This window comes from Ranitomeya imitator, chromosome 1, assembly GCF_032444005.1.
Source record: "Ranitomeya imitator isolate aRanImi1 chromosome 1, aRanImi1.pri, whole genome shotgun sequence".
NCBI lineage: Eukaryota > Metazoa > Chordata > Amphibia > Anura > Dendrobatidae > Ranitomeya > Ranitomeya imitator.
This window is the reverse complement of record NC_091282.1, coordinates 313,698,248-313,711,077: the sequence shown is the minus strand read 5'-3', so window position 1 is coordinate 313,711,077 and position 12,830 is coordinate 313,698,248. Positions and strand designations below refer to the sequence as shown.

The following is a 12,830-nucleotide window of genomic DNA, read 5'->3' as shown; positions in this document are numbered from 1 at the left end:
TTAAATCAGAGAGTCATATTGCACAAAATAGTTAAATAACATTTTCCACATGTCTACTTTGCATCAGCACAATTTTGGAAACTTATTTTGTTTGTTAGGAAGTTATCGGTTAAAAGTTGACCAGCGATTTCTAATTTTTCCACCAAAATGTACAAAGCCACTTTTTAGGGACCACATCACATTTGAAGTGAGTTTGGGGGGGTCGATATGACAGGAAAAACCCCAAAGTGACACCATTCTAAAAACTGCACCCCCCTCAAGGTGCTGAAAACCACATTCAAGAAGTTTATTAACTCTTCAGGTGCTTCACGAGAACTAAAGCAGTGTGGAAGGAAAAAATGAACATTTTACTTTTTTCACAAAGATTTACTTTCGACCCTTTATTTTCACAAGGGTATCAGGAGAAAATGGACCACAAAAGTTGTTGTGCAATTTCTCCAGAATACGCCGATACCCCGTATGTGGAGGAAAGCCACGGTTTGGTGGCATGGCAGAGCTCAGAAGGGAGGGAGCACTGTCTGAATTTTTGAATGTAAAATTGGCTGGAATCAATGGCGGGAGCCATGTCGTACCTAAATGTACCTAAACAGTGTAAACCCCCCAATTCTAACTCCAACACAACACAGTCCTACCCCTGACCCTATTCCTAACCCTAACCCCAACTCCAACATCGCCCTAACCCCAACCATAACCCCAACACAACCATAACCCCAACACTCCAATCGTAACCCCAACACTACCCTAGCCCCAACCCTAACTCTAGCCCTAACCCAAACCCTAGCCCCAACCCTAACCCTAGCTCTAACCCCCACCCTATCCCAAATGGAGAAAAAGAAAAAAAAATATTTTATTATTTCTACCTAGCTAAGTGGATGATAAAAGGGGGTTTGATTTACTATTTTTTTTATTTTGATTACTGTGCTAGGACCATATTACAGTGATCAAAATGAACCAATAGGAAAAATCTCCTATTGTTGCCAGGTGCCAGCTGGCAGATCTCGGTGGGCGCACTGCACATGCGCCTGCCATTTTCTTCCAGGAAGAAGATGCCGAGGGCTGGGGACAAAGCTAGAGTGTCCAGGGATACTGGAGGTACCGGGGGAGCTCGAGCAGCCCCATTTCTCTTTCCTCTAGTATGCTAGATCATATCAGAGGAGAGAGAAATGACTGGGAAATCAGACTTTTTTTTGCGATCGTTGTTAATGGGTGAATAATGACGATTACAAGGCTGGGGACGATAAAACTTCCATTTCTGGAAGTTAATTTTGGATTCGAAGGAAATAAAAAAATTAGATTTGGGCTGAATTAATGCATCATGAATCTTAAGTGCCCCCGTGCCTCCAAATGCCCTAAAAAGTTGTGTGTAACACTCTGAGGTTATCTAGGGCTGTATCCAAATCATTTCAATCTCTTTAATGCTAAGGTAGCTTTAGTAATGTCAAAAGTGAGCGCAACATATATGGTTATGGGTAAATGGATAATAGCAAATAGTCTGTATAAGTAAACCCACACTGCACTTAACATACTTATTTCATTTTTTAAAATTAAAAATGGTCCAAAAATTATCCATATTTGGGTCAGATGCCTGACGTTGTTTATACACATAAGGTGATATCAGAAGATGCAATTACTTTTTTTAAGATTAAGAAACTGAAATAAGCTAAAATTGTGCAAAAAATGGTGCAAAAAATGAGTGATGTGCCTCAGTAACTTGTCACAAACTGAAAAAAAATTGTGGTGTCTGTGACTTTTAAATTCTAGTAGTCTGACAGAAAATAAAACAATATTTTGTAAGGCAAAATCAGCCACGGAACAGGTGCAAAAAAAATGAGTGCCATGCAGGAGAGACAGATTGAGTGAATTGCAGCACTGACAGCAGCTCTCTCCTTAATGCAGTGTCTCAAATATTTCTCCTTAAAATTTCTCTATTTCTTGTAATTAAATCTATCAATTCAATTTCCGTCACACACCAATTCTCTCATTGTGTACAATATCTTTCTGACTGAACTTTGAGGTCCTCCCTCTTTGCAACATTTTGCATGAAATGGCAGTGGCAGCAGCCAGCAGCATCTCTTTCTTGGGCTTTTATAGTGGCTATTATGCTCCTCTGAACTACAGTCCCTCATAGATGAAGTACGGTAACTGCAAGGCATTATGTGGAAATCCAGCAAGCCGAGCGTGAGGTAATGTGATCCTTCTCTGTATTATGCTTTCTGTAACAAGGAGACAGCTATGAAATGAATCACAAATTATTCTAAGTCCCAAACTTCGACAAACTTTGAACAATTTATGACGAATAGATGGCAGAAACATTGTGAAAATGAACGCAGAACAGTTCTAACAACTCAATAACCACTTCAATATGACGATGATACACAACTAAAAGTGAACAATTCAGTCTTATATCAAACGTTCCAAATAAATTAGTTTAACAATTGTTCCACAAGTATGACATCAACAACCAGGCTCTATCCCAAAAACACTTTCTCCTTGATGAACTATTATACCATTATAAAACACTCTTAAAACATTAACAAGTCTATAGCAGAAAGTGTTTGCCCTGTGAACAAATAAAAAATGACTTTCTGCATATTTTAAGACCCACCAAAATGTACTGTACTAAGGATTATGGTAACAAGTATTTCTAATGTCCAATAAATCAACCTTCTAATTGGCAAATCTTACGCTTTTCCAAACTCTTTTCAATATCAGACTTACAATTTCAGCCAAGCAAGTCGAGCCAAGAAGCAATGTCCCACGAGGAACAAATAAAATGCTTGTTATGTTGCCTGCTGGATAAAACACTTCCTCCCTCTAAAGCGGGAATAGTTCTGCAAATTGTAAAAAAAAACCCTTGTGTACATAAGTGGTCAGAGCTGTGTACGTGGATGAGACGCTACATACATCCGGTGTGTGTAGTGCTGGCGGCTTTTACGCCTGGTTCAGCTGCTGCGTAAATTGTGAAATAAGTGATCCATAATTTCTTACTGACCGATATTACCAATGTGATGAGCACCCCTATTCTGGATAAATACAATTTTATATGCAGGATATGATTCTGTCATGGTTAAGAACTATACTGTCTGAAATGCGTAGGTTCCTTTTTGTCCTATTTTAGCCAATAAGGCTTTTTACTCACACTTGTGCTGAATTGACTTTTGGAGTTTCCCAGGATCCTGGAAGGTTCCTCAAAACCCGAGCAACGAGTATACTCGCTCATCACTATTCCTCACTCTTTCTATTAGTCTGACTGCATTGCAGAGAATATTTCTGTAAATCGGTGGCATATATAGGCACTAGGATATGGCACACAATTAGTATAGGACATTAGAGGCTTTGACCTTGGTTTCACTTAAACACTTGGTGGTCTTGAAAGCCCTGTAAAAGAGTCAGACATTGACTTGTAGGGTAGCTCCAACTGGTGACTCTAGAAGGACATCAATCTTATGTAGAAGAGCTAAATTGCATACCATTTTCTCAGGAAGCATTGCAAGTCTATAAGACTCCTTATGACAACTGTCAGTCTCTAGAAGTAGAAACAGCAGTCTCTTGCCTTACATAGTTGACGTGAGTTTGGTAGATCTCATGAAGGAAGAACAACTATACTACACTACTTCATAATGTAAAATACCTTCATTCTTGTACATCAGCCTGTCCAAGAGAAATAACTGCTTTTCTTCTACTCACATAATGAACTCCCATCACAATTGTATGCTTCCATTTGGGCAGTAAGACATATCTTGGGAAACTAATCCTGCTTTTCCCCAGTGCAAGCAGCAGAGTATTAATTTTGATTTTGCTGCTGCATCAATAATATAACAAGGTCGTCTTTTCTTTTTAATTCTTGTGGTCCTACATCATTTAACTAGCATTTGTACAGTTTGGGCTATCTGTTGCAGCGACACAATCATTTGCTTCTATCACATCTTCTATTCCTGTTGTTGCAGGTGTACCCACTTTCGCCCACCGACCCGCTTAGGTAAATTAGCAAGAGCATTGACAGATATGTTCTAATGTACTGTACTGCAAGTCCCATTAATTCCATAAGTGTCTTTACTTCATTATGTGGTTGATCAAACTTCGGCAAGAGTGCCTTCCTTTTATTAGCAAGAGAGCCTGTGGTAGCTTTAGGGCAACTCATTTACATCTACACAAAATAAACCACAAAGGAATAGCTTTCCTTTACCTGCATGCATTTTTTATTTCTTCTGTAATTACACTTTAAATGAGATTGGAAGAATGGTTTAATTAGAAGAAACTGCGATAATGTATGTCATTCCTCTATGACTGCGACATATGGATTGCTCGATAAGAAGACAGACAGATTGAGAATCAATTCGAATATGTAGAGATCAGCACGCAAATGAAAGAGGCCACGAACATTCATCAAAAGCTCAGCTGTATTCTTTAAAGAAGACATGACACTTGCTCAAAAATGGAGTTAAGTACATTGCATGAATCCTTAAAGCCTACAGGCAACATACTTATCATAGTGTCTCCTATGAAAAAGGAGTCTCACACAAAAAAAGCTAATTAAACCACTTAGAAAGGTATAAAACTTAGCCCCTATAAATATCATACCTGTATGTAAGGGAGGATATAATATTAGAAAATAACAGAAGGATAAGTTTGACATTCACATGATTAACTGTACACAAAGGGCCATGAAATCTCATATTACAGGTCAGGAGGCTAACAATAACTCAGAACCAAGGGGGTATGACTGGGACTACAGAAAGAGTCATTCCTGATACCTTGGACTTGAGATCCAGAGTTTCAAAGGATTGGTTGATGAGAAAACAAGCTATTTAATATTCAATTTACTTGCCTCATAATTAGCTCACGGTCCAGTTATAGACCTATGATCTCACTATGAGAAAATATAGGCCATCCGGTAAAATTGAATCCAAGACTTGGCATATAAAGAAATGGGTTAATCAATGGAAAGTTGTTGACTAGTGATGAGCAAACGTGCTTGGAAAACATCTTAAGGCCCCTTCACATTAAGCGACGCTGCAGCGATACCGACAACAATCCAGATCGCTGCAGCGTCGCTGTTTGGTCGCTGGAGAGCTGTCACACAGACAGCTCTCCAGCGACCAACGATCCCGAGGTCCCCGGGTAACCAGGGTAAACATCGGGTTACTAAGCGCAGGGCCGCGCTTAGTAACCCGATGTTTACCGTGGTTACCAGCGTAACAGTAAAAAAAAACAAACACTACATACTTACCTACCGCTGTCTGTCCCCGGCGCTCTGCTTCTCTGCACTCCTCCTGCACTGACTGTGAGCACAGCGGCCGGAAAGCAGAGCGGTGACGTCACCGCTCTGCTTTCCGGCTGACCGACGCTCACAGCCAGTACAGGAGGAGTGCAGAGCACAGCGCCGGGGACAGACAGCGGTAGGTAAGTATGTACTGTTTGTTTTTTTAACGTTTACGCTGGTAACCAGGGTAAACATCGGGTTACTAAGCACGGCCCTGCGCTTAGTTACCCGATGTTTACCCTGGTTACCAGTGAAATAAAGTTCTGGACTTTGTTCAGCGACCAACGATCTCCCAGCAGGGGCCTGATCATTGGTCGCTGTCACACATAACGATTTCCTTAACCATATCGTTGCTACGTCACAAAAAGCAACGATATCGTTAACGATATCGTTATGTGTGAAGGTACCTTTATCCGAGCATGCTCTGGTGTTATCAAAGTATCTTTACATGCTCGTATATTATGTTCAAGTCCCTGCGGTTGCATGATTTGCTGCTGTTAGACAGCCTCAACACATGCAGGGATCCCCTAACAAACAGGCAATCATCACATGTGTTCAGACTGTCTAACAGCCCATCTCGTATGCTGTGAAGATACGAGATGTGCAGCTCCTGAAACAACAGATACTGGAAGCCTGTGCTAGCATTTCTTCTGTGGTGTTGCTATCAGTGTGTCAAGAGTGGGAGAACAGGGTTGCATTGACAATCCAACACAATGGGCAGCACTTTGAACACATTTTATAAGTGGTCATAAACTTGTAAATAACTCATGAAAGAATAAAGTTATGTTAAAACCAAGCACACCATTGTTTTTCTTGTAAAATTCTGAATAGGTTTGATGTGTCACATGACCCTCTTCCCATTGGAAAAAATAAAGTTGGATCCAAAAGGGCCAACTTCAAAATGGCCACCATGGTCACCACCCATCTTGAAAAATTGTTTCCCTTCCATATATTAATGTACCACAAACAGGAAGTTGATATCACCAACCATTCCCATTTTATTTAGGTGTATCCATATAAATGGCCCACCTTGTATTATTTCTACATACATGACTAATTCATAAAGCTACTACACAGCCATTACACTATACAGCATGGATCCATGGAAGAAGTATGACCAGAACTTACCCATATGACAGGCTCCAGTGTAGGGATCACACTTATCATCATGACAATTGCAAACCTGCTCACAATTAACTCCAAATTGGCCGGCTGGACACGACAGGTTACAGCTACAAATGAAACAAGCAACATTGTCATTTGCAGCATGTGTATATGTTAACAAATTTATAGAATTTAATTTTTATGTTGTATTAAGACCTTATATAACCAGTGTGTTGAATTGAAATACAGAAGTCATAATATAAAAGCTATGCATAGAATAAGCCTTTGCTGTAGCTGATTTCCTACCATACCAAATAATGGCCTGAATTCTGATTTGTGAAGATTCCCCTAAATCCTACAGAGGGCGCTATGAATTATAAAGTAAAGCGGCTTTGTGTATGGGTACGGTAAGTATTAGTATTCACCACGACTTCCATATTCAATATTTATAAACACAATGAACCAAACAGATATAATACGAGAAGCAATAGAGGAGCAAAGCAAAATACATGGAACTAATAAACAAAGGGCAGCAATAAAAGACCCTGGAGGTAAAAAAAAAAACCACACTACTTATGTTCCGAAATTCCATATGTTTTATTAACAGTTTAATATTTTGTAAATTGCGCTATTGTCAAGGTTACAGCGGAAGGAGAAATTGCCTTATAAATCACAATCACAAAGAAAAACGATCCCGCACCACAACACTAAACATATTTATGCGCACCCTGGCATGTTTAGACTAATTCCCATGGACTCTGACATTTGTGATAAAAGTCTGGAGGCGCATATGTGGATGATGTATACTCCTAGAGCAGACAACCATAGCTAATATTGGCATCACTTCTTATTTAGGAAAACAATGAATATCTGAACAAATACATAAATTGTACAGAGCAGAATCCAGATGTGGAGTGCAGCATGCGAAAACAATAAGGGACAGTGGACTCGGGGCGAGGGCCTCAGGAACGACGTCGTCATGTACCGCTGATTCTTTGTAGGAGAAGCATGCTTCTTTATGACTAATATTTTACTAAGCATGTGGACAGCAAATGGTTCTCATAAAATGTTCCTCCACAATTATGTTTATCGCTTTGTTTATAGCCAGCATTTTTATGCTTAATTTTTTTACATGAAGGTTTATATCTTTGTGTCTGTTCTACAAACTCTATGTTTTTTATGTTGTTACGCTGGTGTCCAACTCAAAGATAACAATGGTCTCATATGAGTTTTAGATTCCATATCATGGCCTTAACATCCTGACCATAGGTCTACTGAACCACACTTACATTACCATTGGGTTCTAACGTGATCTTAGTTTGGTTCAGTAAAACTGCGAAAAGTCTGGTGTTGCATCTGTTATGCAGAAGCTAAGATACAGTGATATTTGAAACTGGCCTACAGTTCATCTTTTCCTAAATAATAAGTGATATTGTAACAGATTCAATGCTCTGAATGTTGCATTCATCTGAATCATCATGGGAATTGCAGAAATGCATGGGCTTGCTACCAAAACAACCTTATTCACATGAATATAACTAATTTTCAGAAAACAGACCTTTAAGCTAGAAGAAAACCCCAAAGCACCACTATAGCAGTGATAAATTGTGTTTTGAAGTTGTGCCTGGAAGTGCATTGGGGAGTGATGATGCACTTCTACATTCTCAGCCACACATTCTACCTGGTAGCACTTTTCCCTGATGGATTGACAGGTCATATGCTCTGGTACACGGCCTCTGACCTGTCAGTCACTAAAGGGAAGTTGCTGCTAAATAGAAAATAAAGCATGAGACTGAGAAGCTACAAGTGCATCATCACACCCCAATGTACTTCTATACACATCCTTAAAATGTGATTTGTCGCTGATGGAGCACTACTTTGGCATCATAAAGGGATTGATTGGCATATCTTTTAAAATACTACACCATCATATTAAATGTTTCTGACAGGTTTCCTTTAACCACCTAGTGACAGAGCTAATTTTGACATTAATGACCTGGCCAAACTCTTTAACTTTGACCAGTGTCATTGTATGTGATAATAACTTTGGAATGCTTCAATGGATCCCACTGATTCTGAGACTTTTTTTGTGACATATTGTACTTCATGTTAGCGGTAAATGTCAAAAATTTGCCAAACAATTTTAAAACCTTTTGAGCATGCCGATACCCTATATGTGTACTAATGTTTGGGCACATGACAGGGCATGGAAGGGAAGCAGCACCGTTTGACTTTTTGAATGCAAAAATTCCTGGAATCGATGTCGCATTTGGAGAGAACCTGACGTGCCTAAACAATAGAAAGCACCCACAAATGACCCTATTTTGGAAACTACACCCCTCAAGGATTTTATACAGGGGTATTGTGAGGATTTTTATCCCAAAGGTACTACTCAGAATTTGATAACATAAAGTTGTCATTTTGAATATGTCGTCATTAATGTTGAACGCAAGTGCTCACTACTCCAGTTTGAATAAGGGTGCTCCGGTATGCACAAACTAGCGACGGTGCTCAGGCAACCCGGATGTAAACTTGAGTAAAGAGCACTTGCGATTAACACTAATCGTTATGTCGTAATTTTTTTTTTACTTATTAAAAACCTCTTACCCCAGTGCAAACACTAACCCTAGCCGAACCCTATCCTTAGCCCAACCCTACCTCTAAGCCCAACCCTAACCGTAGTCTAACCTCAACCCTAACCCTAACGACAAAGAATGAATTAAATATTATAAAATAAAACATTTTAATCTGACTAAGGGGATAACACGGGGGATGACATACTAATTATTGACTTTTGATTACTGTGATAGACCCTATCACAGTGATCAAAATGAACCAATAGGAAAAAGCCCTGTTATTGCCATGTGGCATATCTCGGTGGGTAAACTGCACATGCATCCCCAATTTGTTTTCAGGAAGAGGAGGCTGAGGACCAGGGATGAAGCTAGAGAGACTGGGGGGTGGCTGAGGTTACCGGGAAGGGTGGGCTTGGGGACCTCATTTCTCTCCCCTTGCACACTTTTTTTTTACATGATCGCCGTTATTCATTGAATAAGGTGCTGAATTTTGGAGATGTATCTCATGTCTGTTGGTTTTATCACATTAACATTTTATTTTTTTCAAAGAAAAAAAGCGGACCGATTTGACTTGGAAACCATTTATTCTCCGATGCATGGCATATGCTCCATGATACAAAGGCAAAAATTGACCTTTAAGACACTGCTAATTGCAATAGATACAAAATTCAGTTCATCAGAAAATATACAATTGGAAAGCCGCCTTGACATGCTTTCTATGTTGTAATTTAGATAAGGCCAAGTATTTAACCCATTATCTACCAATGCCCTTTTTTTGGGACACCTAATCTTTAGCTTCTAGCAACTAAGATTTTATAATTTTTTGTGTTGTGTTTGTAAAATGAATGTTTACAAAATAGGAAATCATGTCATTGTCATTTTTAATTGAATATTGGGATGCCCATTTCTGAAAAATCCGTACTTGAAAAAATTTTGCACATTATGTTTCTGATTCATTAGGACCCAAATCATTAAAAATCTGTCATTGAAAAAAAAAAAGAAAATGAAAATTGCTAATTTGGCAAGTAATGGGTTAATTATATTTCTAGCATACCTACACTGTAGCATCATCTATCAGAATGACTTAATTGCCAAAAATTCCAAACGAAGTCTTTCTAAGGCTACGTTCACATTAGCGTTACGCTAATGTGCGTCGCTGTTGCGTCGGCGACGCAGCGGCGACGCAGCGGCGACGCGCCCCTATGTTTAACATAGGGGACGCGTGCGTCTTTTTGCACGCGTTTTCCGACACGTGCGTCGTTTTAGACGCTAGCGTCGGACGCAAGAAAACGCTACAAGTTGCATTTTTCTTGCGTCCGATTTCGGCAAAAAACGACGCACGCGTCGCAAAACGCACGCGTTTTTCCGTGCGTCGCCGCTGCGTCGCCGACGCAACGGCGACGCGACGCTAATGTGAACGTAGCCTTAACCATATTCATCATACTACTATAGCTCATGAGCTGATATAGGTGGAATTGTGTACTACAGGAGCTATTTGACTGCCCATAAATTGTTCTTGCTCAGTGGTCCTCTTCTCCTTTTGTCCACTCCTGACACTGTATAGATGCACAGAACGCAATATTCCTTACAAAAGTAAAATCCACACTTAAAGACCAGGGAATGCCTGCTAGATTGTCAATTTGTAAAATTTTTGGAAGGTAGAAACAGTTGCCATACATGCCTGGTGGTCGGAGGGTATCTAACTCCTCAGAAAGACACTTGAATTTATTTACAATGTTTGGATCAACATGTTAGGGCAAGTTATTTTAGGATATGGGATGAACTAGATGGACTTAAAGTCTTCCTTCAACCTTAAAAACTATGTTACTATGTTTTCCAATACAAAGGGGTATAATCTATATATGTAATTGTCTAAGGCGTACTTACGTCTGTCTGTCTGTAACGGAAATCCCACATCGCTGATTGGTCGCAGCCGCCAGGTCGCGACCAATCAGCGACGGGCACAGTCCAGCCGAGAATTAGTCTCTCCCTACTTCCGTCCAGTCAGTGCCTGGCGCCCGCTCCATACTCCCCGTAGTCAGTGCCCGCTCCATACACCCCTCCAGTCACCGCTCACACAGGGTTAATGCCAGTGGTAAAGGACCGCGTTATGCCGCGGGTACCGCACTCCGTAACTGCTTCTATTAACCCTGTGTGACCAACTTTTTACTATTGATGCTGCATATGCGGTATCAATAGTAAAAAGATCTAATGTTAAAATAAAAAAACAAAAAACCTGCTATTCTCACCTTCCGTCGTCCGCCGATGTGCGCGTGGCTGCCACCAGCTTCCGTTCCCAGAGATGCATTGCGAAATTACCCAGAAGACTTAGCGGTGTCGCGAGACCGCTAAGTCATCTGGGTACTTTCGCAATGCATCGCTAGGAACGGAAGCTGGTGGCAGCAGCACGCATCAGGACAGCTTTGCTGGACGCCGGCGGGTGAGTATATAACTACTTTTTATTTTAATTATTTTTTTAACAGGGATATGGTGCCCACACTGCTATATACTGCGTGGGCTGTGTTATATACTGCGTCGCTGCTATATACTATGTGGCCAGTATTATATACTGTGTGGGCTGTGTTACATACTGCGTGGGCTGTGTTATATACTGCGTGGGCTGTGTTATATAGTGCGTGGCTGCTATATACTACGTGGCCAGTGTTATATACTACATGGGCATTGTTATATACTGCGTAGCTGCTATATACTACGTGGGCTGTGTTATATACTGCGTGTCTGCTCTATACTACGTGGCCTGTGCTATATACTATGTGGCTGCAATATACATACATACATACATACATGCATATTCTACAATACACGATGCGTTAGAATCGGGCCACCATCTAGGTAACAATATTGAGGTAGAATAAAAACATCAATGGAACCCTTTTGTGATTATAGACAGATCCGAATCTTTCCTTAGTGATTTGCAGTGCACCGACTTACTCCACCGTCTGTACTCACTTGTCTCAGTTTTCACACACCATTTACAAGTAAGGATTCCTTAACTCACTCCCAAGTTTTCATGCAGACTCACACTTATTTCAAAGTCCTGCTTCTCTGACAGTCTAGATAGGTCATTCGCCCACCTGGTTCAGTCAAAAGAGGTAATTTTTCCCCAAACATTTGCCAAGAGTAATTCTACTCTTAAAGAGGTTGTCTAGTCTAAAACGGCAAGTCTACAGTCGCTCCATGTTGCTGCAGACTTGTGAATACTCACACAGCGCGCACTGCACACTGACAATTCTGCGGTATCAGTGCCGGGAATGGCACTCATGTGACCACAGGTATGCGACATGCAAACTACCAGCCACAATGAACTACACTGTTTCTGGCCTGGCTCAATATACTTGCATTGAGCAAGGCCGCACCCATTTCATTGGATTGAGGGCTTGAGTTTGCCACCATTTTCCGTACCAAAACTGGAAAACCCAAACAGTATGCATTGTGAGCTGTGTCAGGATTCACAAGTTTCGAATCACATAGAGTGACTGCAGACTTCTTGTTTTAGATAGGACGACCCCTTAAAAGGAAAGAATTCCACAATTACATGTTAAAATTATTTGAATTTAACCTTTTCATGACCTATGATGTATATATACGTCCTAGGTGGTATCCCTGCACAACATGCAGTCTCCGGGGCTGAGCCCGCATGGTTTCTGGCACATATCAGCTGATTTCATCAGATGATATGTGCTCCTAACAGAGGCGGGTGGAATCGCGATCCATCAGCAGCTATTAACATTTTAAATCTTTACTGTAAGAGCAGTGAGACTATGGAACTCTCTGCCGTATGATGTTGTAATGAGTGATTAATTACTAAAATTTAAGAGGGGACTGGATGCCTTTCTTGAAAAGTATAATGTTACAAGTTATATATA

General features: G+C 40.5%; 1 protein-coding gene across 1 annotated transcript in view; it reads right to left on the bottom strand.

Annotated features, from left to right (window-relative positions):
• The window catches only part of SCARF2 (scavenger receptor class F member 2), a 364,459-nt gene that overhangs the window by 126,779 nt on the left and 224,850 nt on the right, over positions 1-12,830 (bottom strand). The window contains exon 7 of the mRNA XM_069758527.1: positions 6,392-6,495. Coding sequence (XP_069614628.1) covers positions 6,392-6,495 — 104 coding nt within the window. The remainder of the gene's footprint in view (positions 1-6,391; positions 6,496-12,830) is intronic.